Source organism: Leucoraja erinacea, chromosome 29 (genome assembly GCF_028641065.1).
Source record: "Leucoraja erinacea ecotype New England chromosome 29, Leri_hhj_1, whole genome shotgun sequence".
Classification (NCBI taxonomy): Eukaryota; Metazoa; Chordata; class Chondrichthyes; order Rajiformes; family Rajidae; genus Leucoraja; species Leucoraja erinaceus.
Window position 1 is genome coordinate 1,410,302 of NC_073405.1, and position 26,557 is coordinate 1,436,858.

The window sequence follows — 26,557 nt, forward strand, 5'->3', positions numbered from 1 at the left end:
GTTGGATCATCAGCCATGATCATATTGAATGGCGATGCAGGCTCGAAGGGCCGAATGGCCTACTCCTGCACCTAATTTCTATGTTTCTATGTTTCGGGCCGAAACCCTTCTTCAGACTGACAGTAGACATTTATTTATGGCTTCCAGGGATATTGGCCAAACGGGGGCAGGAGGGACTGGCGTCGATGGGGCATCTTGGTCAGCATGGACAGGTTCGGCCGAAGGGCCTGTTTACACGGCAGGGCTATGATTCTATCCATGTCCTTACCTGATGGGTTAAACCAGCACTTTGTGTGGTTGGGAAAAGGCAGTAATCTCACATCAGTTTCCCTAAACCAGTGCTAGTGACAGAATCTTGTTGGCAACTATTTATTTGAGCTAATATTCCTGTGGTAAGTTGAGTAACATCCTCCAAAGCTGTCAAGTCTGGAGTTGAGACCAGGGGGTGTGATCTGGTGGAGCAGTAACCAACACGACGTGGGGAAATGTGGTGTGGAACTTCTCATTGGCCGCTTGCCCTCCACAAACCATTGATGCGAGTTCTTGGTGAATGAAAGGAGAATGTTTCTGCAGTTTCCGCGCTGTTGCATCACTGGTCAGTGGCAGTGTGTGCTTCCTCTGTATGCCGGCAATCCTCATCACCAGTTCCCCGAGAATCCTCAAGCTGTAAGTATATGACTGCACCCATTGCTGCTTGTAAGATCTCTCCCTCTCTCTCTCTCCCTCTCTGTCGTTTGGACGTTTTATGCCTCGTAAACTTGTCCTTCTTTCATGCTGCGAGTGAGGATCCTGGTTGTTGTCTTCCCGTTGTGCGATCGCGACTGTGGGGGGTGTGGGGCTCTTTGAATTACAACACGATACCATATGATCTAATTTATTTACCCCAGGAGGGAAATTGATCAAATTATTGAGAAACACCAACCAAGCTCCACCGCCAACCAAGGCAGCAAACCATTTTAAATTAGTATTGAAGTGAACTGGAAAGTTATTGTTAAGTCGTTATAGACAAAAATGCTGGAGAAACTCAGCGGGTGAGGCAGCATCTATGGAGCGAAGGAATAAGTGACGTTTCGGGTTCGATTTTCCAGCATCTGCAGTTCCTTCTTAAAAGTTAAGTCGTTCTAAAGGGGGATTGATGAAGAAGTTTAAGGACGTTAGCGGTTGTACACTTCTGAAATCGCAGGCAGCGTGAATATTACAATTCAGCATCTCACGTCCAATGTTTAACGTGGATACAGGGTTGAGCTCTTGGTCTGCCAGTGATTAGTGCGGAGATGTTGACCTGATGGATTGCCAATTTAACACCAAAACCATTTCAGTGTTTGGAATTTTTCAAATTTTTCTAGACATGCTTTGCGCAGATAGACACACAAAGCTGGAGTAACTCGGTGGGTCAGGCAGCATCTGTGGACAATAGGGTGACCTAATCCTCTTCTCCAGAGATGCTGCCTAACCCACTGAGTTACTCCAGCATTTTGTATCTATCTTCGGTGTAAACCAGCATCTGCAGTTCCTTCCTACATATTTAACTGGGGGTTTATTTTGAGGATTGTGGATCCACCACAGTCCCAGAGAACCCCAGGAATGAAAGAGTTAATTTTCTGGGCTTTGATACAAGTAGCCCTGGAGGAATATAACACAGGGGCAGCATTTCATGTTGTATAACCTCAAGTTTGTTAGTTACTGAAATGTTGGCATTAGGATTAAGGGGAATCAGGACAGGAGTCTGTAAAATACTCTGGGATCCGTTCATCCCCATTGGAGTGTCACAGTGGCGCAGCGGTAGAGTTGCTGCCGCACAGCGCCAGAGACCCGGGTTCGATCCTGACCACGGGTGCTGTCTGTACAGAGTTTGTTCGATCTCCCCGTGACCACGTGGGTTTTCTCCGGGTGCTTCAGGTTTTCACCCACACTCCAAAGACTTGCAGGTTCATTAGCTTCTGTAAATTGTCCCTAGACCAGTGGTTCCCAACCTTTTTTTGGCCATGCCCCACCTAATCACCTCGAAAATCCTGATGCCCCCCCCCCCCCCCCCCCCCCCCCCATGTGGTGATATATAATTCTTATCATTTAAAAAGTCAAAATAACATCTGAAACATAAACTACATATGTTTACCTGATGGAAAATCCAAAAAAATAAAAATCGAAAATTTGGACCCAGACCTCCTCAGTCGCTCAATTGCCCCCCTTAAAAATCTAATTGCCCCCCTGTGGGGCGTACGCCCCACGTTGGGAACCACTGCCCTAGAGTGTACGGGATCAATGGTCGGCATGGTCATGGTGGGCCGAAGGGCCTGTTTCCAGGCTGTATCACTAAACTAAACTAAAAAGAATCTTGAGCTACCAAGCCCGGAAGCTTGTACATGAAGTGAAGGTGATCAGTTTGATCTACAAAGCGATGGGGGGGGAGATAAGGGAGTGGGCAGACAAGTGTCTCAGCCGATGCCACTCATCAGCTTGCTCCTCTCTGATGAAGAGTCTTGGAGCTGAAACATCGATTCAGTTTCTCTTCCCACAGCCGAGGCCCCCCCTGCTGAGAATTGCCAGCATCTTCTATTGTTGTTTAAGGTGTTGTGGAGTTGGCCATTTTAAGTTCTATTGATCCATGTGCTGTTTCTCTGTTTTTTTCACGGGGTCCACAGCCCCCAGACTATTACACAGGTTCTTTGTTTCATTTGTAGAAAGCTGAAACCATTTGTCTAACATTTCTGCTGCTTTGCTGTTCTCCATTATAATTTATCCAAAGAATCTCAAAAATACCTGGATAGAGTGGATGTGGAGAGGATGTTTCCACTAGTGGGAGAGTCTAGGACTAGCGGTCACACTTAGAATTAAAGGATGTTCTTTTAGGAAGGAGATGAGGAGGAATTTCTTTAGTCAGAGGGTGGTGAATCTGTGGAATTCTTTGCCACAGGCGGCTGTGGAGGCCACGTCTACGGATATTTTGAAGGCCGAGAGATAGATTCAGGAGTTATGGGATGAAGGCAGGAGAATGGGGTTAGGAGGGAAAGATAGATCAACCTTGATTGAATGGTGGAGTAGACTTGATGGGCTGAATGGTCTAATTCTGCTCCTATCATTTATGAACTTATGAACATGAAAAATTGAGATATTTTCTTTCAACAATCCTTTTTTACGTATTTGTAATAACTCTCTCAATATTTTCTTTACATTTCAAGTTGAGAATCTTTCATCAGAACTGACATCATAAATCTGAATGTTTCAGAAAGAAGTGCAGATACTGGAAAAATAGGTAGACAAAAATGCTGGAGAAAGTCAGCGGGTGAGAAAGGAATATTCCTTTGCTCCATAGATGCTGCCTCACCCGCTGAGTTTCTCCAGCATTTTTGTCAACCTTTCGTAAATCTGAACAATTACCTGTGTTTCTCTCTCTGTGTCGGTTCTGTCTGATCGGATATTTGTTGTATTCTGATTTATTACTGGTAGCCGCGGTGCGTTGCTGATATAATTTATGGAAGTACTGTGTTCAAATCAAACTCTTTAGTCCATATTTAGAAAAACTGCACACTCAACGTTTGCAGAAGTTGAGCAGGGAGGTGTGGTCACCTGACTGAACCTGACGAGAGGATATTGACCGATGACCCACGGGTTTCAGCTTCATAAAGAATGCCGCAGACTCCCCTCCGAACCAAACCATTGCCCTGTGTTTTACATAATGTTACTGTAATGAGATTATCTGTGATTAACGTGCACTATCTGAGAAGCACTGGTGGAAACGAATGTTTAATACAAGAGGAACTGCAGGTGCTGGAGTATTGGGCAAAACACAAAGTGCTGGAGGAACTCGGCGGGTCAGGCAGCATCTGTGGAGGGAAGAGGCCAGACAGCATTTGGGGTCGGGACCATTCTTCAGGCTGATGGGAGCAGGAGTGAGAGAGGTGGAATAGAGAGGGGCGGATGGGACAAAGCTTGGTGAGTGATGGGTGGGTGTAGGTGAGGGGGGGTTGGCTGGAGTCAGTGACAGAGGCTGGAGGTGAAATGGAACCAAAGGTGAGTAGGAGGCAGGTAAGGGAAATGAACGGCTGCTGCCAGACTGAGGCAACTCACAACTGGGGAGAATAGCAGCTGACACAACCCCCTCGTATACACACAGTGCTCCCACCATCCTGGTCCTGAACCCTTCATATGCTAATCTCTTATCCCTGAGACGTCACCCATTCCTTCTCTCGAGAGATGCTGCCTGTCCCGCTGAGTTACTCCAGCATTTTGTATCCATCTTATCCCCGAGACCCCATTTCCCATTTAACTACCCCCCCCCTCATCCCAACCTTCCTCTTCCACCCATATCTACCCCCCTCCTTTACATTTCACGCCTGTTCTCCCCTTATCTGTCGCCCTTGACACCTCCAGCCCCTGTCACCTACTCCACCCATCCCCCAATCACCTCTGTTACCTGTCTCCACCTATTACTTGCCAGGCTTTGTCCCCCCCCCCCCCCCCCCCACTTCTATCCACCTGAAGATAGGTGAAGAACCTGAATCATCATCTCCATGTTCCTCCACAGATACTGCCTGGCCCACTGGGTTCAGGCAAGAGAGAGTTAGATATAGCACTTACAGCTAACGGAATCATGGGATAATGGGGAGAAAACAGGAACAGGGTACTGATTCTGGATGATCAGTCATGATCACATTGAATGGTGACCCTATGACCAAAATGGGAAATGTTCCATTCTGTAATGCAAACTTTCACACAGAAACGAGGGACTTTCTCACTCGATGTGTCATTGGTACTTTAGTCCATTCCTGCTTTTGCAACATCTTAGAACATGTTTAATGCCTCAATCTTTTCCCACTCTGACAAAGTGCCGCAACATTCATTCCTTCCTCTGTATTTGTTGCTCATAATTTCAATATTTTCTGTTCTTTAATTAAACTCGTCTTTGATTAAGACTCTTCGATCGCTGATCTTCAATCCAAAATCCATCCCTTTTCAAAAATCTTTTTGAATAAAGGATAATTTTCTTTAGCTGTTTAATTTAGTCTAGTATTGACACATGTACAAATGTGTAGTGAAAAGCTTCTGTCTGTGTGCTGCCCTGTGAAATAAAATACTGTACATAGAAACATAGAAACATAGAAAGTAGGTGCAGGAGTAGACCCTTCGGCCCTTCGAGCCAACACCGCCATTCAATATGATCGTGGCTGATCATCCAGAATCAGTAACCCTGTTCCTGCCTTCACCCCTTGATTCTGTTAGCCCTAAGAGCTAAATCTAACTCTCTCTTGAATACATGGTTACAACCAAATCGTCCACAATGTACAGATCGAGGATAAAGGATACAGCATTTAGTACAAAATAAAGCCAAGTTAAAACTTTGAAAATTAAATTAATTTCCCTTGAAATATTCTCATATCCAAGTAAAGTTCACAACTTCTGAAACCATTTTGAAGAACGTCTCCCCATCTTATCCACAGCCATCTCCATTCACCATGGAATGGGCGTAATGACGTCGATGCCATTGTCTGCTGCATGGTTGTCCTGTATTTATGGTCTAGCTGTTCAGGACAGATAAGCCCGGCGTACACGGAGTGAGTTGGGACTTGCGCGGTTATTTTTGTTTCGGTGTTATTCCTAAATAAACAGCCAGGAATCTCCCTTGGGTTTCTCCCATTCTGCCTTCATAACTTGGAGGACGTTTGGTGGAGACCAATTTACAAGTGTGATTACCCTGCCCAACAAAGTCACAGTATCTAGCTGATGCCTGCAGAGGATATGTTCAGGACCTTAATCTTTCTACACTTGACTAGGAAGTTTGAGGAAGGAACTGCAGATGCTGGTTTAAATCAAAGATATAGACACAAAAATGCTGGAGTAACTCAGCAGGTCAGGCAGCATCTGTGGAGAACATGGATAGGTGACGTTTCACAGAGTGCTGGAGTAACTCAGCAGGTCAGGCAGCATCTATGGAGCTAAGGAAATAGGCAACAGTTTCGGGTCGAAACCCTTACGGGTTTCGGCCCGAAACGTTGCCTATTTCCAGAAGTATTTCGGCCCAAAACGTTGCCTATTTTCCTTCGCTCTAGTGCTGCTGCTGCACCATAACTCAGTGGGTCAGGCAGCATCTGTGGAGAACATGGATAGGTGACGTTTCACAGAGTGCTGGAGTAACTCAGCGGGTCAGGCAGCATCTGTGGAGAACATGGATAGGTGACGTTTCACAGAGTGCTGGAGTAACTCAGCGGGGCAGGGTCAGGCAGCATCTGTGGAGAACATGGATAGGTGACGTTTCACAGAGTGCTGGAGTAACTCAGCGGGTCAGGCAGCATCTGTGGAGAACATGGATAGGTGACGTTTCACAGAGTGCTGGAGTAACTCAGCGGGTCAGGCAGCATCTGTGGAGAACATGGATAGGTGACGTTTCACAGAGTGCTGGAGTAACTCAGCGGGTCAGGCAGCATCTGTGGAAAACATGGACAGATGACGTAATGTTGCAGGTCTCTTTGTCAGACTGTGCTCCAGAGATGCTGCCTTACCCATTGAATTACTCCAGCACTCTGTGTCTTTAATTAATGGATGTTGTGTTGGAGATACATTGGCATCTTTCTATTTGGGAAAACGGAATCAGATTCCTTATCTGTGTCTATAGCTGATTTGTAAATATGAAGCTTCCATCAGGATCAAGACGCCTTCAATCAAAGCTGCAAATGGTTGGGCAAAAACGTTGTTGTAGATGAACTGGTCCAGATTCAGAGACAGTTTCTTCCCAGCTGTCCATCCATCAGACTATCTTTGATTGGACGTTGCTGGCTTTCTCTTGCACTAAACATTATTCCCTTATCATGTATCTGTACACTGGACGGCTCGATTGTAATCATGTGTTGTCTTTCCGCTGACTGGTTAACACGCAACAAAAGCTTTTCACTGTAACTCGACACTTAACCATAAACTAAACTAAACTGCTTAGGGATTAAAAAATACCTTGAGTTTGTGTGTGTGTGGGGGTGTGTGTGTGTGTGTGTGGGTGGGGGTGTGTGGGTGGGTGGGTGTGTGTGTGTGTGTGTGTGTGTGTGTGTGGGTGGGTGTGTGTGTGTGTGTGGGGGTGTGTGTGTGTGTGTGTGTGTGTGTGTGTGTGTGTGTGTGGGTGTGGGGGTGTGTGTGTGTGTGTGTGTGTGTGTGTGTGTGTGTGTGTGTGGGTGTGTGTGTGTGTGGGTGGGTGGGGGTGTGTGGGGGTGTGTGTGTGTATGTAGATGCGTGAGTGTGTGTTGTTGTCATGTGCCTATTCTGTCTGTATTCAAGCACTTCCTGCTTTGTTACTAGGTTGCTGTTGGACTTGGTGAGTGCGTTCTGCTGCCACAGATTAGCAGGAGCTTCACCAGTTGCCGGAGAGTAATGTGAGGAAACATCACTGCAGCAAAACCCCTCGACTACAACCCCAGCAGGTAAGAGCTGTTTTCTATTTTTACCTCCCAACAGGTGTATTGAGCTAAAGAGTAGCTGGAAAACGCCAAAACCTTTTTATGTTGTAAGCAACATGATGTAAATTCATTAAAGTCATTTCCTGCAAATTCAAATATGCTTTAGAGTCAAAGGGCATGATATCAGATCTGTCGTCTAAAGGCTAGCAGCATTTTAGTTTATTGTCAGGTGTACTGAGGTGTTGTCACATTGCGTGCTAACCAGGCAGCGGAAAGACCACACATGATTCCCATCAAGCTGTCCACAGATACAGGATAAAGGGAAGAATGGTAAATGCAAATTAAAGCCCAGTAAAGTCTGATCCAGGATAGTCCCAGTGTCTCCAGATGGGAGGTCAGGACTGCTCTCTAGTTGGTGAGAGGATGGTTCAGTTGCCTGATAATAGCTACTATCCCTGTAGGGTCATATGTTGATAGAATGGAGTGGCTGGGCTTGTACACTCTGGAATATATATATGTGTGCATGTGTGTGTGTATATGTGCGTACCATATATCTGGTACAGGTCCACCCAAGATCGCAAGAAATTGCAAAGAATTGTGGACGCAGCCCAGACCATCACACAAACCAACCTCCCTTCCATTGACTCCATCTACACCTCACGCTGCCTCGGCAAGGCCAGCAGCATCATCAAGGACCAGTCTCACCCCGGTCACTCCCTCTCCTCCCCTCTCCCATCGGGCAAGAGGTACAGAAGTGTGAAAACGCACACACACCTCCAGATTCCGGGACAGTTTCTTCCCGGCTGTTATCACCAACTGGAGAGCGGTCCTGACCTCCCATCTGGAGACACTCAGAGTATCTTTAATTGAACTTTACTGGGTTTTACCCTGCGTTAAATGTTATATATATATATGTGTGAGTGTTTACACTTACACATATATATATATATATATAGGAAAGATCTGCAGATGCTGGTTTAAATCGAAGATAGACACAGAATGCTGGAGTAACTTAGAGGGACAGGCAGCATCTCTGGAGAGAAGGAATGTGTGACCTTTCAGGTGCCTTCTCGACCCAAAACGTCACCCATTCCTTCTCTCCATTTTGTGTCCATTATACATATATATATATATTATACATACATACATGGAGAGAGAGGGTGTTTAGGATGTATGACAGTAACACACTCTAAACTCATTAGCGCTGGTCCTAATGAGGATATTTCCTGATGTTCTATTGCTGAGGGACAAATACTGTAAATCCAAATTTAACTAATTTAAATTAGTCACTAGTTTTTAGTTAAACTAGATAAAGCAATTAAACTAAAGGTTTAAGAAGCATTAGACAGGTACATGGATCGGACAGGTTTAGAGGGATATGGGTCAAACGCAGGCAGGTGGGACTAGTATAGATGGGGCATGTTGGCCGGTGTGGGCAAGTTGGGCTGAAGGAAGGGCCTGTTAGATGGGGCATGTTGGTCCATGTGGGACTAGTGTAGATGGGGCATGTTGGCCGGTGTGGGACTAGTGTAGATGGGGCATGTTGGTCGGGGTGGGACTAGTGTAGATGGGGCATGTTGGTCGGGGTGGGACTAGTGTAGATGGGGCATGTTGGTTGGGGTGGGACTAGTGTAGATGGGCATGTTGGTCGGGGTGGGACTAGTGTAGATGGGGCATGTTGGTCGGGGTGGGACTAGTGTAGATGGGGCATGTTGGTCCGTGTGGGGACTAGTGTAGATGGGGCATGTTGGCCGGTGTGGGACTAGTGTAGATGGGGCATGTTGGCCGGTGTGGGACTAGTGTAGATGGGGCATGTTGGCCGGTGTGGGACTAGTGTAGATGGGGCATGTTGGTCGGTGTAGTGGACGGGGCATGTTGGTCGGTGTGGGACTAGTGTAGATGGGGCATGTTGGTCCGTGTGGGACTAGTGTAGATGGGGCATGTTGGTCAGTGTGGGACTAGTGTAGATGGGGCATGTTGGCCGGTGTGGGACTAGTGTAGATGGGGCATGTTGGTCGGTGTGGGACTAGTGTAGACGGGGCATGTCGGTCGGGGTGGGACTAGTGTAGAGGGGGGCATGTTGGTCGGGGTGGGGGTAGGGAAGGTGGGGCATGTTGGTCGGGGGGGTGGGACTAGTGTAGATGGGGCATGTTGGTCGGGGTGGGACTAGTGTAGACGGGGCATGTTGAGGGGGTGGGACTAGTGTAGATGGGGCATGTTGGGTCGGGGTGGGACTAGTGTAGATGGGGCATGTTGGTCGGGGTGGGACTAGTGTAGACGGGGCATGTTGGTCCGGTGTGGGACTAGTGTAGATGGGGCATGTTGGTCGGGTGTGGGACTAGTGTAGACGGGGCATGTTGGTGGGGGGTGGGACTAGTGTAGATGGGGCATGTTGGTCGGGGTGGGACTAGTGTAGATGGGGCATGTTGATCGGTGTGGGACTGGTGTAGATGGGGCATGTTGGTCGGGGTGGGTAGTGTAGATGGGGCATGTTGGGGGTGGGACTAGTGTAGACGGGGCATGTTGGTGGGGGTGGGACTAGTGTAGATGGGGCATGTTGGTCGGTGTGGGACTAGTGTAGATGGGGCATGTTGGTCGGTGTGGGACTAGTGTAGATGGGGCATGTTGGTCGGGGTGGGACTAGTGTAGATGGGGCATGTTGGTCGGGGTGGGACTAGTGTAGATGGGGCATGTGGGTCGGGGTTGTACTAGTGTAGATGGGGCATGTTGGTCGGGGTTGGACTAGTGTAGATGGGACAGGTTGGTCAGGGAGGGACTAGTGTAGATGGGGCATGTTGGGGGGTTGGGACTAGTGTAGATGGGGCATGTTGGTCGGGGTGGGACTAGTGTAGATGGGGCATGTTGGTCGGGGTGGGACTAGTGTAGATGGGACTAGTGTAGATGGGGCTTGTTGGTCGGGCTGGGACTAGTGTAGACGGGACATGTTGGTCGGGGTGGGACTAGTGTAGATGGGGCATGTTGGTCGGGGTGGGACTAGTGTAGACGGGGCATGTTGGTCGGGGTGTGGGACTAGTGTAGACGGGGCATGTTGGTCGGGGTGGGACTAGTGTAGATGGGGCATGTTGGTCGGGGTGGGACTAGTGTAGACGGGGCATGTTGGTCGGTGTGGGACTAGTGTAGATGGGGCATGTTGGTCGGTGTGGGACTAGTGTAGATGGGGCATGTTGGTCGGGGTGGGACTAGTGTAGACGGGGCATGTTGGGCGGTGTGGGACTAGTGTAGATGGGGCATGTTGGTCGGTGTGGGACTAGTGTAGATGGGGCATGTTGGTCGGGGTGGGACTAGTGTAGATGGGGCATGTTGGTCGGGGTGGGACTAGTGTAGATGGGGCATGTTGGTCGGTGTGGGACTAGTGTAGATGGGGCATGTTGGTCGGGGTGGGACTAGTGTAGACGGGGCATGTTGGTCGGGGTGGGACTAGTGTAGATGGGGCATGTTGGTCGGGGTGGGACTAGTGTAGATGGGGCATGTTGGTCGGGGTGGGACTAGTGTAGATGGGGCATGTTGGTCGGGGTGGGACTAGTGTAGATGGGGCGTGTTGGTCGGGGTGGGACTAGTGTAGATGGGGCATGTTGTTCGGGGTGGGACTAGTGTAGATGGGGCATGTTGGTCGGGGTGGGACTAGTGTAGATGGGGCATGTTGGTCGGGGTGGGACTAGTGTAGATGGGGCATGTTGGTCGGGGTGGGACTAGTGTAGATGGGGCATGTTGGTCGGGGTGGGACTAGTGTAGATGGGGCATGTTGGTCGGGGTGGGACTAGTGTAGATGGGGCATGTTGGTCGGTGTGGGACTAGTGTAGATGGGGCATGTTGTTCGGTGTGGGACTAGTGTATTTGTTGCCATGTGACTGAAATGTAACCACCCTGACCCCGTGAGATCGGTCCCATGTCGGTGTGACTGTTTCAACTCTCGCTCTGACTGGAGGGCTCATTTTTACAGGCGATTCTGACTGTACAGATCGAGTGATTCAGGCCCAACTTCCTGAGTCCTTTCTCTTGTCAGGATGACTTATTTTGATTAAAAAAAGACAAAATGCTGGAGTAACTCAGGGCGGCACGATGGCGCAGCAGTAGAGTTGCTGCCTCACAGCGCCGGAGACCCGGGTTCGATCCTGACTACGGGTGCTGTCTGTACAGAGTTTGCACGTCCTCCCCGTGACCTGTGTGGGTTTCCTCCCACATTACAAAGACGTGCAGGTTTGTAGGTTACTTGGTCTCTGTAGAAACATAGAAACATAGACAATAGGTGCAGGAGTAGAGGCCATTCGGCCCTTCGAGACTGCACCGCCATTCAATATGATCATGGCTGATCATCCAACTCAGTATCCCGTACCTGCCTTCTCTCCATACCCCCTGATCCCTTTAGCCACAAGGGCCACATCTAACTCTCTCTTAAATATAGCCAATGAACTGTGGCCTCGACTACCCTCTGTGGCAGAGAGTTCCAGAGATTCACCACTCTCTGTGTGAAAAAAGTTATTCTCATCTCGGTTTTAAAGGATGTCCCCTTTATCCTTAAGCTGTGACCCCTTGTCCTGGACTTCCCCAACATCGGGGAACAATCTTCCTGCATCTAGCCTGTCCAACCCCTTAAGAATTTTGTAAGTTTCTATAAGATCCCCTCTCAATCTCCTAAATTCTAGAGAATATAAACCAAGTCTATCCAGTCTTTCTTCATAAGACAGTCCTGACATCCCAGGAATCAGTCTGGTGAACCTTCTCTGCACTCCCTCTATGGCAATAATGTCCTTCCTCCGATTTGGAGACCAAAACTGTACGCAATACTCCAGGTGTGGTCTCACCAAGACCCTGTACAACTGCAGTAGAACCTCCCTGCTCCTATACTCAAATCCTTTTGCTATGAAAGCTAACATACCATTGGCTTTCTTTACTGCCTGCTGCATCTGTAAATTGTAGGAATGAATTATTGAACTGGTTGATGGTTGGTCGGCCTGGACTCGATGGGCTGAAGATCCTTTCCACACCGTATCTCAAAACTACAAATCTCAGCGGGTCAGGCAGCAGCTCTGGAGAACATGGATCAGTGAGCTTTGGGTCAGGATCCTTCTTCAGACTGATTCAGACTTAATTTCACCATATGTTTCACTCTCCAATTAAGTTATTTATACCTGGGTATTTTAAATTAATTTTGTTCTTCTCCTTCATGTTCTGGTGCAACTCATCCGTTGAGCTTTCAATAACATGATTTCCTTCTGCTGCCTCAATAAGAGAGTCCTGTTACGGAACCGCTGATGTGAGGACACGACTGCACTGAGCAGCCAGCCCACCCTCTGCTGAAGTTGCAATCAGCCGAAGTGGAATTTTAAATGTCTAACATCATCGGAGAATAGATTTGTGAAATTAAACCAATCCGCTGCTTTTAAGATAAATGAATGGATGAATTGAGAGACAGACAAGTTGCTACCAACTCAGACAATGTACAAATAGAGGAACAACACTAAATAATAGAGGCAATAAATTAAAAATAGAAGTATTGTTTCATGAAATCAAACTGCTTGAGTTTTAACAACTTCCTGCATTTGAGATTTCTACAATTGTTTTGTGTAAAGTTATCCTTAATATTGACCTGTTTATGTAGCCTGACCTTTTAAAGTGATTTAGTTTGGGGTGACCTTTTGATTTAGTTTAGTTTAGAGAAACAGCACGGGAAACAGGCCCTTCGGCCCACCAGGTCCATGCCGTCCAGCGATCCCTGCACATCTTAAATGAGACAGTGACATTTGTTTCTTCCTGTACAAAACTCATTCGGGGGGGGGGGACCTAGTGAGGAGGTGAGGGGTAATGTGGAACTCATTGCCACAGACAGAGGTTTAAGGCAGAGATAGCTGGATGTGTGATTAGTACGGGTGTCAGGGGTTACGGGGAGAAGGCAGGAGAATGGGGTTAGGAGGGAGAGATAGATCAGCCATGATTGTATGGCGGAGTAGATTTGATGGGCCGAATGGCCTAATTCTGCTCCTGAAACTTATGATCTTATGAAAACTGTGTTGTGCTGGATCCTCCTGCAGGAGGAGATGAACCGGGAATTCTCTACTGAGGATTGTGGTATCTGAATCATCAGGGTTTTTAAAGAGGAAGTTGCAGCTTTATAAAAGATCAGGTCTTGGGAAAGCTGCTGGAGAAGGGAAGATAATGCTTGAAGCAGAGCAGCCACAAAGATATGCGATGACGGAACAGGCTAGAGGGGCCGAATGGCAGATTCCTGCTGCTGTTTTCTCATCTTCAATCTCATTATTTTTCTACTTTGAGTTTCCTACAATCCTGCTATTGGTTGGTTTAGTTTAGAAATACAGTGCAGAAACAAGTCCCTCATTATTTCATTGTAATCTCTCTGTAATTTCATGAGGTCTTGGATGGAGCTGTCCACAAATCAAGCTGTGATATATCCTGATAGAATGCTTTCTATAGTGCTTCTGTAGAAGTTGGTGAGAGTTGTAGGGGACATGCCGAACTTCCTAAGCCTTCTAAGGAAGTAGAGGCATTGGTGTGCTTTCTTGCTCGTCGCTTCAATATGGGTGGTCTAGAAGTTGTTGGTGATATTGACTGCCAGGAATTTGAAGCTTTCAACCATATCTACTTCAGCACCACCAATGCAAACTGGAGTCTGTAAACCGCCTTGCTTCCTGAAGTTGATCACTATCTCCTTTGTCTTGCTGAGTGCGTCCAGTCTTGGGAAGAGAGATAACATCAGCTATTGGAGCCATGTGCTTGTTGGGTGGTGCCGACTTCTCTGTGGATAAGCACGTCGATGTCACCGAGTGCAGGAAGTGTAAAGGCCTCATTAGGCAGCATTGGAGGAAGTGATTAACATTGGTAATCTAGCTTCCTTCATCTGCCCATAATTAGAATTCTTTTTTCAATTACAATTTTCAATTTCTGCTACCGACCAGTTTGCAAAATTAAACTACTCTCATGGTAGATTTCATTTTAGTTTAGAGATACAGCATGGAAACTGACCCTTCGGCCGGCTGAGTCCACGTTGACCAGTGGTCACCCCTGTACACTGACACTATCCTACACACTAGGGACAATTTATAATTTACAGAAGTCATTTAACCTGCCACAGAGCCAGCCATGTGATGTTGCCAGAAATGGAGACTGTCTGTAAATGTAACTGTGGTATAGAGACTTTGTCCCTCCTGTTCTAAAAAAACAGTGATGCAGGCTCTTCAAGCACACTAACACTATCCTACACACACTAGGGACAATGTTTACAATTTTACCAAAGCCAATTAACCTACAAGCCTGTACGTCTTTGGAGTGTGGGCGGAAACCGGAGCTCCCTGAGAAAACCCACGGGGAGAACATGCAAACTCCGTACAGACAGCACCCGTAGTCGGGGTTGAACACGGATCTCCGGTGTTGTGAGGCAGCAACGCTACCGCTGCGCCACCGTGCCGCCAACGCTATTGTGTTTGTATTTCTACATAATTCCAGCTAAAGGCGGTGGCGATCCATTAACTCCACAATCTAAATATCAGCAGTTTATAATCTACAGGTAAAGCTCAATACCAGATGCCCCAGATTGTATTGGGAAGAATTTGCTTGGGCACCAATTAGAAGGTTCCTTTAGCCGCCCACTACTGCAAGCAAAGAGGATTGATATTGTGATTATTTATTCCTTAATCCCGTCAATGGATTTGGGAAGGTAGTGTGTCGATGGTCGTGTGTCGATGGTAGTGTGTCGATGGTAGTGTGTCGATGGTAGTGTGTGGGGCACATGGTCGTGTGTCGGGCAATGAACTTCACATTTTATCCATCTTGAGATCTGGTGAAGACTATCAAGGACTACGGCGATTATGGGCAGCCCGGTGGCGCAGCGGTAGAGTTGCTGCCTCACAGCGCCAGAGACCCGGGTTCGACCCTGACTACGGGCGCTGTCTGTACGGAGTTTGAACGCTCTCCCCGTGACTGCGTGGGTTGTCTCCGGGTGCTTCGGTTTCCTCCCACATTCCAAAGGCGTGTAGGTTTTTAGGTTCATTGACTTCCCCAAAATTGATCACAGTGTGTAGGATAGTGCTGGTACATGGGGCAATCGCTGGACACTGCGGACTCGAATGGCCTGTTCCCGCGTTGTGCCTCTAAAGCCTAAACTCATGGAGATGGGAGTTGACCAAAACACTCCCATCCAGTACAATTGATCCAAGTTCCTCCACTTTCCTTGTTCTGGAAGGCTCCTGAAGAAATGTGTGTTTCTCTCACTGGCTGAGAAGAAAGGATGTTATTTAACCATCCCCAGGATGCGAGCTGTAGCACGCTTAGTTTCGAGTTACTGCTGTCCATTTGCCCCCAGTATTGAGTGCCGTTGTGAGCGTGTAACGGCGCCTGCTAGCGCCCGCAGATATCGAACCCGCAGTCACTTGTTTCCCGTGTTTTTTCCCCTGCGTGCGTTAGTTCAGCGCTGACCACCATTGTGGGCAGACGTGTGTGAACAACCTGTATACTCGATATCAAACTTGTGAATAAAGATCTGTTGAAAACTCCTGTATTCGTTTCTCAGACCACTAAAGGCGCACATTTGTAGCAGAGGTCAAACTACACGACAGATCAGGGAGCACGGCAGACACACACAGGAAGTATGCAGTGGCCTAGACTGCAAACACCTACTGCAATAATCTAATACTCCTGTTCGACTGGGCTGCAAGTCTCCTTTAGTTTAGTTTATTTCAGAGATACAGCGTGGAAACAGGCCCTTCGGCCCATCGATTCCGTGCTGACCCGCGATCACTGGCACTATCCTACTCACACACTAGAGACAATTTACAATTCTAACGAAGCCAATTAACTTACAAGCCCGTACGACCCGGAACGTCGCTGGCATGACCAGGGACGAGTTTGAGGAATACCAGCGGCAACTCTTAGAGGAAAAGTGAGTGTCGCAACAGTGGAGGGGAAGAGTGACCCGGGTGGGGACTCAAGCTGCGGTGGATGTTGTTATATCGTAGAATAACAGTACCAAAGTCAAAGGTGGATAAAAATGCTGGAGAAACTCAGCGGGTGAGGCAGCATCTGTGGAGCGAAGGAATAGGCGACGTTTCGGGTCGAGACCCTTCCGGGTCTCGACTCGAAACGTTGCCTATTCCTTCGCTCCATAGATGCTGCCTCACCCGCTGATTCAGATTCAGATTCAGATTCAGATTCAATTTAATTGTCATTGTCAGTGTACAGTACAGAGACAACAAAATGCATTTAGCATCTCCCTTGAAGAGCGACATAGCAAACGATTTGAATTAAAAAAAATAATAAGTGTCGGGGGGGTGGTGATTGGCAGTCACCGATGTACGTTGTTGAGTAGAGTGACAGCCGCCGGAAAGAAGCTGTTCCTCGACCTGCTGGTCCGGCAACGGAGAGACCTGTAGCGCCTCCCGGATGGTAGGAGGGTAAACAGTCCATGGTTGGGGTGAGAGCAGTCCTTGGCGATGCTGAGCGCCCTCCGCAGACAGCGCTGAGTTTCTCGACCCGAAACGTCGCCTATTCCTTCGCTCCATCGATGCTGCCTGTCCCGCTGAGTTTCTCCAGCATTTCGTGTCTACCTTCGATTTTACCAGCATCTGCAGTTCTTTCTCAAAGTTGACACGTGCGAGTTATAAATCTATGTACATTTCCTGTGTTTATATTCCCATTGTCTCACTCAGGGTGATCGACCTTCAGAGCGTGGTGAGTGTCGATGAGGAGAGGGGAGGCCTGATATGTCGATGGTGAGTGACAGTTTGGGTTCTGCAACGCCCCTGTCGTCAAACAACTCAATAAACCCATGATCGCAACTGAGATGAAGCATTTGGCATGAATGTGCAGTACGTACATGTGAAAAGTTGGGTTAAAGTCAGACTCTCAGCCGGAACTCTGCGGCAATAAGTCTTTTCTCCAGATAGATACAAGTGTCCACAAATATACAAAGTGGGACTGGACTGCAGTAATATCCAGCACACATTTGTATAATGTTTATTTAAAGGGCCTGTCCCACGAGCGCGACCTAACGTGGTCGCTTGAGCCGTACGGCCTCGCGGGGCCGGTCCCACTTCGATCGCCGGAGCCGTATGGAGTTGTGCGGAGCTGGTCCTGACATCGCGCGCGGGGCGGGCTCTGAAAAACTGACCGTGTTCAAAAATTCCACACGGCAACGGCCTGCCGGCCCGCAGCCGCCTCGACAGGCACGCGCAGCGTCTTCACGCTGTACGTCACGCGCGAACTTCCCACGGACTTCGCTCGAACTTCACGTCACTCACTCGACCTCCGCGCGGCCCCCGCTTCCAGTTTGGTCGCTTGGCGCATGCAGGTCGCCTGCTCGTGGGACCGGCCCTTAACTTCTCCTGTCTTGTAATCAAACCATTACAAAGTATTACGTTAACCACAAATCATTTATTAAAATCTATGCAGAGAGAATAATACACACTGTTGCACCCATTGCATCATCTCACAGACTCATCTCAGCCGAGCTCAGGGACCAGCAGGCTGTTCTCAGTATCTGCATTCCAAATCCCGGGCTGGATTACATGGTGGAATGTGTATCATGCATAATATATGTGGTGATGGCTCTATTGACAGAGGTTAACATGGTTGATCCACATCTCCCCAATGAACTATCAGAAAAATCCCACCGTTCAACCCCCCCTCTCTCCTCCCCTCGTCCCTTCCTACCACCCTCTGCCCCACAATCTTCCCCTCTCCACTATCTCCTTCCCTCCAACTTCTACCTCTCTCTGCCCCGGGATGCTGGGACTGTCATATGCTGATAGAATGGAGTGCCTGGGCTTGTACACTCTGGAGTTTAGAAGGATGAGAAGGCATCTCATTGAAACAAATAAGATTGTTAAGGGCTTGGACACACTAGAGGCAGGAAACAATGTTCCCGATGTTGGGGGAGTCCAGAACCAGGGGCCACAGTTTAAGAATAAGGGGTAAGCCATTTAGAACGGAGACGAGGAAACACTTTTTCTCACAGAGAGTTGTGAGTCTGTGGAATTCTCTGCCTCAGAGGGCGGTGGAGGCCGGTTCTCTGGATGCTTTCAAGAGAGAGCTAGATAGGGCTCTTAAAGATAGCGGAGTCAGGGGATATGGGGAGAAGGCAGGAACAGGGGTACTGATTGTGGATGATTACAGTGAATGACGGTGCTGGCTCGAAGGGCCGAATGGCCTCTACTCCTGCACCTATTGCCTATTGCCTCATTTCTCCTCACACCATCTCTCCCCTTGCACCATCTTCAAGAGTCAAGTCAAGAGTGTGTTATTGTGATATGTCCCGGATGGGACAATGAAATAAATCCTCACTTGTTGCAGCACAACAGAATATGTAAACATTATACATAACGGGGAAAGAGAAAAATAAAGTTCAATGAATAACAAATATGGTGCAATAATAATATAGTGTTTTGCAGCTCAGAGCTCCGAGCTTATTCGTTGCACCATCATTCTGACCTATCTACCTCATTGGAGACTCTCTAACTATCTTTGATCGAACTTATCTGGACTCTATCTTGCACTAAAGGTTATTCATGTTATCTCTTTATCATGTATCTGTACACTGTAAAGGGATCGATTGTAATCATGTATTGTCTTTCTGCTGACTGGTTAGCACGCAACATACACGTGACAATAAACTCAACTCAACTCAATCCTCCGACCTCCACCTCCCTCCCTCCCTGCACCATCTTCCTTTGCCCCCTCCCCCCACCACCATCACTGGCCACCAGGACCACCCTCCTCCATCCCACCCACCCTTCTCCCCACCACAGCCCGGCATCTCTCGAACATTGTCAATTCCTGCCGGGGTGTATAGTGTTGGAGGAACCTCTGGTCAGCCAGGCTTTAACCTCAGTGCTAAGTGGTTGCAGACTTGGCAGCTGCAGGAAGCATCGCAGCAGATGCCCGGGTGCGGAGTTTGTTCTGCAAAACAAGTAGAGCGTGAGACTGGGGCAGATTTATTACATGGTCCCAGGGATGAGTGGGTTAACATATGGTGAGCACTTGTTGGCACTGGGCCTGTACTCACTGCAGTTTAGAAGAATGAGGGGGGACCTCATTGAAAATTACCGAATAGTGAAAGGCTTGGATAGAGTGGATGTGGAGAGGATGTTTTCACTAGTGGGAGAGTCTAGGACCAGAGGACACAGCCTCGGAATTAAAGGACGTTCCTTCAAGGATTTCTTTAGTCAGAGGGTGGTGAATCTGTGGGATTCTTTGCCACATACAGCTGTGGAGGCCACAAGTCAGTGGATATTCTTAAGGCAGAGATAGATAGATTCTTGATTAGTACGGATGTCAGGGGTTATGGGGAGAAGGCAGAGAGGGAAAGATAGATCAGCCATGATTGAATGGCAGAGTGGACTTGATGGGCCAATTGGCCTTATTCTGCTCCTATAACTCATGACCTTATGGACACAGTGTTGCAGGAGATGGGTGACCTTTCTTGCGGAGCTGGAATTCTCAGATATCTCCACATCACGGTAAATGTTGAAATGTGACGTCCTGGTCTTCGATGTGAGTTCTTCCTCAATCAGCATCTCAGAAACCAGTCGGGATGAGCGACTGTTGTTCATCGTTGCTCTTTGATACGGCAACTAATTCTAATATTTAAAATCCTTTTTTGTTTATTTCTGCAGAAAGGCTGGGACCGTGGAACCCAATGTGTGGCCAAATGTGATTGTAAATGCTCAAAGAAAGATGAGCTCCCGTTTCACAAAGGGGACATCCTGACCATTATAGAAGTCGTTAATGTAAGTACGTGTTGGCCAAGAAACATCCTTACGCGAGTCCTGCACTAATTACCGCAGATGATGGAGTTCTGAGAAAGAAACAGAAAATGCTGGAAAGAGAATCTAGAGTTAATCATTGGCCTCCACAGTCAGGATCCTCAGTTAATCTTCCCTTCGCTTTCATAACCAGAGATGAGACAACTCTAAATATATCAGCCTTTATCTATATTACTAAAAGTCTGATCTTGACCACTTCCTGGTGTTCTGTATATTGACTTTAGAAAAATGCTGCCACTTACGGCCGTGATTTTTGGCCATCTTACTCAGAGTCCCCCTCCGCTGCGCAGGACAAGAGGATTTTTCCCATCGATGAAAAATAAAAGTTATTAGTGTTTAAAAAATGTTGAGATTCTCTCTCCTGTCAATCATGTCATGAAGGCCACGCCCCTTCTAGTGGGGGGGAGGAACTATAAAACCCAGAAGTGTGGGCGTGGCACATTCTCTGCAAGATGGAGGAGGGAGAGGTCACGACTCGCTATCTTTATTGGCCTTGCTGTCTTTAGTGGCCTTGCACCCTGCTTGAAATGGAATTTCAAGGAATAGCCGTGTCAACAGCCAGCCCACCAGCCATGAGTGAGTGAGCTGCCAGCACAGCAGGATGAGTGACTGAGCCGCCAGCCCAAGAATCCATTCAGCCCACAATGTCCATACTATCCTTCTGGAAACCAGTCCCTTCAGCCCTCAACACCCATACTAGCGCTCCAGAAAGCCCCCCCACCACTGGCCACCAATATTGGAATTGGTGGAGAGGTGGAATATTGCATTGGGGGACCAGCCCTCCCATGTGATGCTGGGACCACAGTCTAGTAAGTTTTATAAACTTAAATTTGAAAGGCTTATATAGAGTGGATGTGGAGAGGATATTTCCAGTGAAGGGCGAGTCTAGAACTAGAGGTCACAGCCTCAGAATTAAAGGACGTACCTTTAGAAAAGAGATGAAGAGGAATTTCTTTAGCCAGAGGGTGGTGAATCTGTGGAATCTGTGGAGGCCAAGTCATTGGGTATTTTTAAGGTGGAGATTGACAGATAATTGATAGATGCGGGTGTCAGGGGTTATGGGGAGAAGGCAGGAGAATGGTGTTGAGAGGGAGAGAGAGATCAGCCATGATTGAATGGCGGTGTGTACTCGATAGGCTGAATGGACTAATGAAAGATGTAGTTGTGCGATGTCTAATTTCACCCGTTAACTGACTGCATCCTATTTATTTGAACCAGAACAAAGGTTTGTACAGGGCAAAGAATAACAAGACCCAGGAGGAAGGGCTAGTATCCAGAAGCAAATTACGAGAGCGGGAGGCCATTCGTGTAGACCCCAACATCAGCCTCATGCCGTGAGTACTGTTCCAGTTACTAGCTCAGACATGGCGGCTTAAACAGTGGCGGGATTCAGGAGAGACCTCCAACTGGGTAAAGGTCCGTTTAGTTTAGTTTAGTTATGCAGTGCGGAAACTGTGGATCGACCAGGGGTCCCCGCGCACTAACGCTATCCTACGTACACTAGGGACAAGTTTACATTTCTAATTAACCTACAAAGCTGTGCGTCTTTGGAAACCGGTGAAAGCCCACGCAGGTCACGCGGAGAATGTACAAACTCCGTTCAGACAGCACCCGTGGTCAGGATCGAACCCGGGTCTCCGGCGCTGTCAGGCAGCAACTCTACTGCTGTGCCACCGTGCCACTAGTTCAGTTTAGTTTATCGTAACGTGTACCGAGGTACAGTGAAAAACTTGTTGTTGCGTGATAACCAGTCAGCGGAAAGACAATACATGATTACAATCGATCCCTTCACAGTGTGCAGATACATGATAAGGGAATAAGGTTTAGTGCAAGGTAAAGCCAGCAAAGTTCGATGAGAGATATGAGTGTAAAGAAGGGTCACCCATTCCTTCTCTCCAGAAATGCTGCCAGTCCCACTGAGTTACTCCAACTTTTTGTGTCTATCACTGATCAAGAACAGTCCAAGGGTCACCAAAGAGGTAGATAGTAGTTCAGCACTGCTCTCTGGTTGTGGTAGGATCATTCAGTTGCTTGATAACAGCTGGGAAGAAACTGTCCTTGAATCTGGAGGTGTGCGTTTTCACACTTCTGTACCTCGTGCTTCATGAAGAGGGGAGAAGAGGGAGTGGCCAGGGTGCGCCTGGTCCTTGATGATGCTGCTGGTCTTGCCGAGGCAGCGTGAGGTGCAGATGGAGTCAATAGATTGTAATGGCCCTGTCCCATGATGCGAGTTCATTTAAGAACTCTCCCGAAAAAAAATCAAATTCGTGGTAAGCACGGAGAATGAACGTAGCGGGTACGTCGGAGCTCGGGGACGTCTCTTAGCGGCTCGTAACACTAACAGCAGGTACTCGGGAAGACTCGGGAAGATTTTTCAACATGTTGAAAAATGTCCACGAGAGCCCCGAGTACCGACGTGTGACCATCACTGTAAATCTCCGAGTTCGAATCAGGGCAAACTCAGGAGAGCTCTTGGAATGAACTGTGGAGCAGGGCTTTAACAAGTGATTGCAGATCCACTTGTGGAACCAGCACGCAGAGATCCACTTGATCGGACTTTGCTGGGTTTATCTTGCACGAAACATTGTTGTTTCTGCACACTGTGAATGACTTGATTATTTATAATCATGTCTTGTCTTTCCACTGACTGGTTTTGCACGCAACAAAAGCTTTTCACTGACAATAAACGGAACTAAATCAAACTGAACTAAACTAAACTAAACCTCAGATGCATTGATCCCACGATCCCAGTCCCCAAAGAATATACACTGGGAAGATAGACACAAAGTGCTGGAGTAACTCAGCGGGTCAGGCAGCATCTATGGAGAACATGGATAGGTGACGTTTCACAGAGTGCTGGAGTAACTCAGCGGGTCTGGCAGCATCTATGGAGCTAAGGAAATAGGCAACGTTTCGGGCCGAAACCCTTCCGGGTTTCGGCCCGAAACGTTGCCTATTTCCAGAAGGGTTTTGGCCCGAAATGTTGCCTATTTCCTTTGCTCCATAACTGCTGCTGCACCATAACTCAGTTGCATCTGTGGGAGAACATGGATAGGTGACGTTTCACAGAGTGCTGGAGTAACTCAGCGGGTCAGGCAGCATCTGTGGAGAACATGGATAGGTGACGTTTTGCTGGAGTAACTCAAGACCCAGCATCTGTGGAGAACATGGATAGGTGACGTTTTTTCAAGACCCTTCTTCAGACTTATTTTGATCATATGTTTCACTTTCCAGTTGAATTTTCCCTTGGCTTTTCTCAACTGTGTCCTTTCCTTCGAGTGATGCGTTGGGTCGAGACCATTCTTTAGACCAAAACTAGAAGGGTCTCGACCCGAAATGGCACCCATCCTCTTTGTCCAGAAATGCTGCCTGACCCACTGAGTTACAGTTTGACTTACACAAGCAGAAACATTTCTACTGGTAGCTCAGGGCACCAAGGTGCTTCCTGTTACCTATTCAGCCTTGGCCAGATGAAGTCAGGCGAGAGAAACATGCGTGGAAATCTGTAATCACAGCTGGAGAAAGAACAAGATGCAACAGATATTAAGGAAGTACTTTAGACTTTCGAGATACAGTGCTGAAACAGGCCCTTCGGCCCACTAAGCCCGTGCCAACCAGTGATCGTCCTGGAATATCTTTACGGTACCGCTGCATCACATCATTCCAAAAAGTCGATGAAAGGAGACCAACTCCTTAAGAATTGGTCATATTTATCTATTAGTCGGAGTCTCATTTCTTCAAGGCGTGCTATGTCCATCATATTCCTAATCCACATTTTAACAGTTGGTGTGGCTGTATTTTTCCAAAATTTAAGTATCAATTTCTTTCCAATTATTAACCCATAATTAAAAAAAACATTTTGATCTTTATTTAAATTGGTATCTTCTCCTATTATTCCAAATATAATCCATTCCGTTTTGGGTTCTATTCTTGATTTGAAAAGCTTTGTAAATATATCAAATATATCACTCCAAAATTTATTCAACTTTGTACATCCTACAAATGAATGTGTTATATTAGTGTTTTGAAACAAACATTTATCGCATCTGGGAGAGACGTTTGGGTAAAATTTATTCAACCTAGTTTTTGAATACTATAGTCTATGTAATAATTTGAATTGATTAAATTATGTCTTGCATTAATAGAACAGTTATGTGTATTCATCAAATACTTTTCCCATCTATCCTTTGAGATCTTTATCATGTTCCCAATCTTCCCTTAATGCTTCTGTTGAGGGTGATTCTCTATTTAATATATTAGTATAAAAGTATGATATTAATTTTTGTGAATCAGCCTTAATATTCATTGCTTCTTCTAAAGGATCTAAAGATATAGTTTGAAATCTATGTGTATATTTCTTCATAAAGTCACATACCTGTATATATTTAAAATATTGATTATCCTTCAATTTAAATTTTAATTTTAATTGTTGAAATCTGTATCTCTAAACTAAACTAAACTGAACTGAGACCTCTAGTTTGAAAGTTGAGGTGTCTGCTGGAGGTTATTATCGTACACGTGCAGGTCGTGTCTGCAAGCCAAGCCCGTTAATTGGGAAATGTACTTGCTGTACCTGAACGGTCCATGACCTGTTTAGTCTCACATGCAGTAAAATAATAAATGCCCCACCCTGTATTGGTGTTTTATATTAACTCCACTAACCACTATATCTGCTTTTGCTTCTTTAAGAAGAAGGATGTAGATTAGCCCCCATTAATTCATCTTTATAGCCTTCACCACACATATGTGCATGCCACCCTTTACATGGTATTACGGTTCCACACAAAGACTCTCTCTCTGTCTCGCTCGCTAGGGCACTAGTTAGAAAGCCAGATACAAGCAGCAACTGGCTGTTGAAATGCTCCAGTGTATATGATGGAATAAACTTGGACTTTATCATGAATGTGTGTTATTATTGGGCCGCCAATAAACACGAGGGAATTTAGTTTTATTTGTTGTCACGTGTACAGAGGTGAAGTGTAAAGCTTTTGTTGCGGGCTATCCAGTCAGCAGAAAGACAAGCGATGCATTTACAATGTACAGATAAAATGATAAGGGAAATTGGCAGTAAAGTCCGATCAAAGATAGTCCGAGGATCACCAATGAGGTGGAGGTGATTGTTTCGGACATAACGTTTGTGTTGTTATGCCCCTGTCCCACTGTGCGAGGTAATTCTAGAGTTCTCCCGAGTTTCCCCTGACTCCAACTCGGAGAATGATTGTAATGGCCGTTCCTAGGCACTCGGGGCTCTCGTGGACATTTTTCACACTGTTGAAAAATCGTCACGAATTTACCGCGTTTCCCGGGTACCTGCCGTTAGCGTTACGAGCCGTTAAGATACGCCCCGAGCTCCGACGTACCCGCTACGTACATCCTGCGTACTTACCACGAGTTCGATTTTTTTTTTTTAAACTCGGGAGAACTCTTGAATTACCTCGTACAGTGGGACTGGGGCTTTACAGTGAAGGGCGTGAGAATAGACGGGTCTTTCAAAGAACTGGCCATTCACAGCGAGACAAGTGAGTTCTCTCTGTGATTCATGAGTCCAATTCCTCGACATTCCCTGCACCTATCACGGAGTGTGCATTCTCCCAGCCCCTCCACAATCTCACTCTCACCCCTGTCCACTTTTCACTGGGCAGTTGGAATTGTAACACACCGAGGTGTAACTTGTAACGCCATCATGCCTACTGACCTCCCACCATCGAAGGTCCATCACAGTACTGACCCTCCACCATCGAAAGGATCTACAGAAGTCGCTGCCTCATATGACATACTCGTGTCTCTTTTGGTTTATAATGTAGAGATACAGCGCGGAAACAGGCCACTCGGCCCACCGAGTCCGCGCCGACCAGCGATCCCTGAAAACTGACACCATCCTACACACACTAGGGATAATTTACCATTTTACCAAGCCAATTAACCTACAAACCTGTACGTCTTTGGAGTGTGGGAGGAAACCGAAGATCTTGGAGAAAACCCACGCAGGTCAAGGGGAGAACGTGCAAACTCCGTACAGACAGCACCCGTAGTCAGAATTGAACCCGGGTCCCTGGCGCTGTGAGACAGCAGCTCTACCCGCTGCGCCACTGTGGAGTAGAATATGAATACACTTGCCTTTAGAGCAACTTCATTGTGGGAGTTGACCTGACGTTTGACATGCTAATTGCTACAATGCTAAGTTTCTTAAAGTAATTCAGTTTCTTAAAATAATAAAGGCAATAAAACCGCTCCAATCTGAATGTAACATTTAGATTCACAAGGAAATGCAGAGTGATAGTGAGACAGCACAGAAACAGGCCCTTCGGCCCAAGTTGCCCAAACCGGCCGACATGCCCCATCTACACTAGTCCCACCTGCCCGCGTTTGTCCCATATCCCTCCATAC

The 26,557-nt window shown here is 47.2% G+C and overlaps 1 protein-coding gene across 1 annotated transcript in view; it reads left to right on the forward strand.

Moving 5' to 3' along the window:
- Positions 1-268: 268 nt before the first annotated feature.
- Positions 269-26,557, forward strand: part of matk (megakaryocyte-associated tyrosine kinase) — a 50,915-nt gene continuing 24,626 nt past the window's right edge. Inside the window, exons 1-5 of the mRNA XM_055658295.1 lie at positions 269-666; positions 7,282-7,403; positions 17,057-17,119; positions 20,021-20,134; positions 21,389-21,504. Coding sequence (XP_055514270.1) covers positions 17,111-17,119; positions 20,021-20,134; positions 21,389-21,504 — 239 coding nt within the window. The 5' untranslated portion in view covers positions 269-666; positions 7,282-7,403; positions 17,057-17,110. The remainder of the gene's footprint in view (positions 667-7,281; positions 7,404-17,056; positions 17,120-20,020; positions 20,135-21,388; positions 21,505-26,557) is intronic.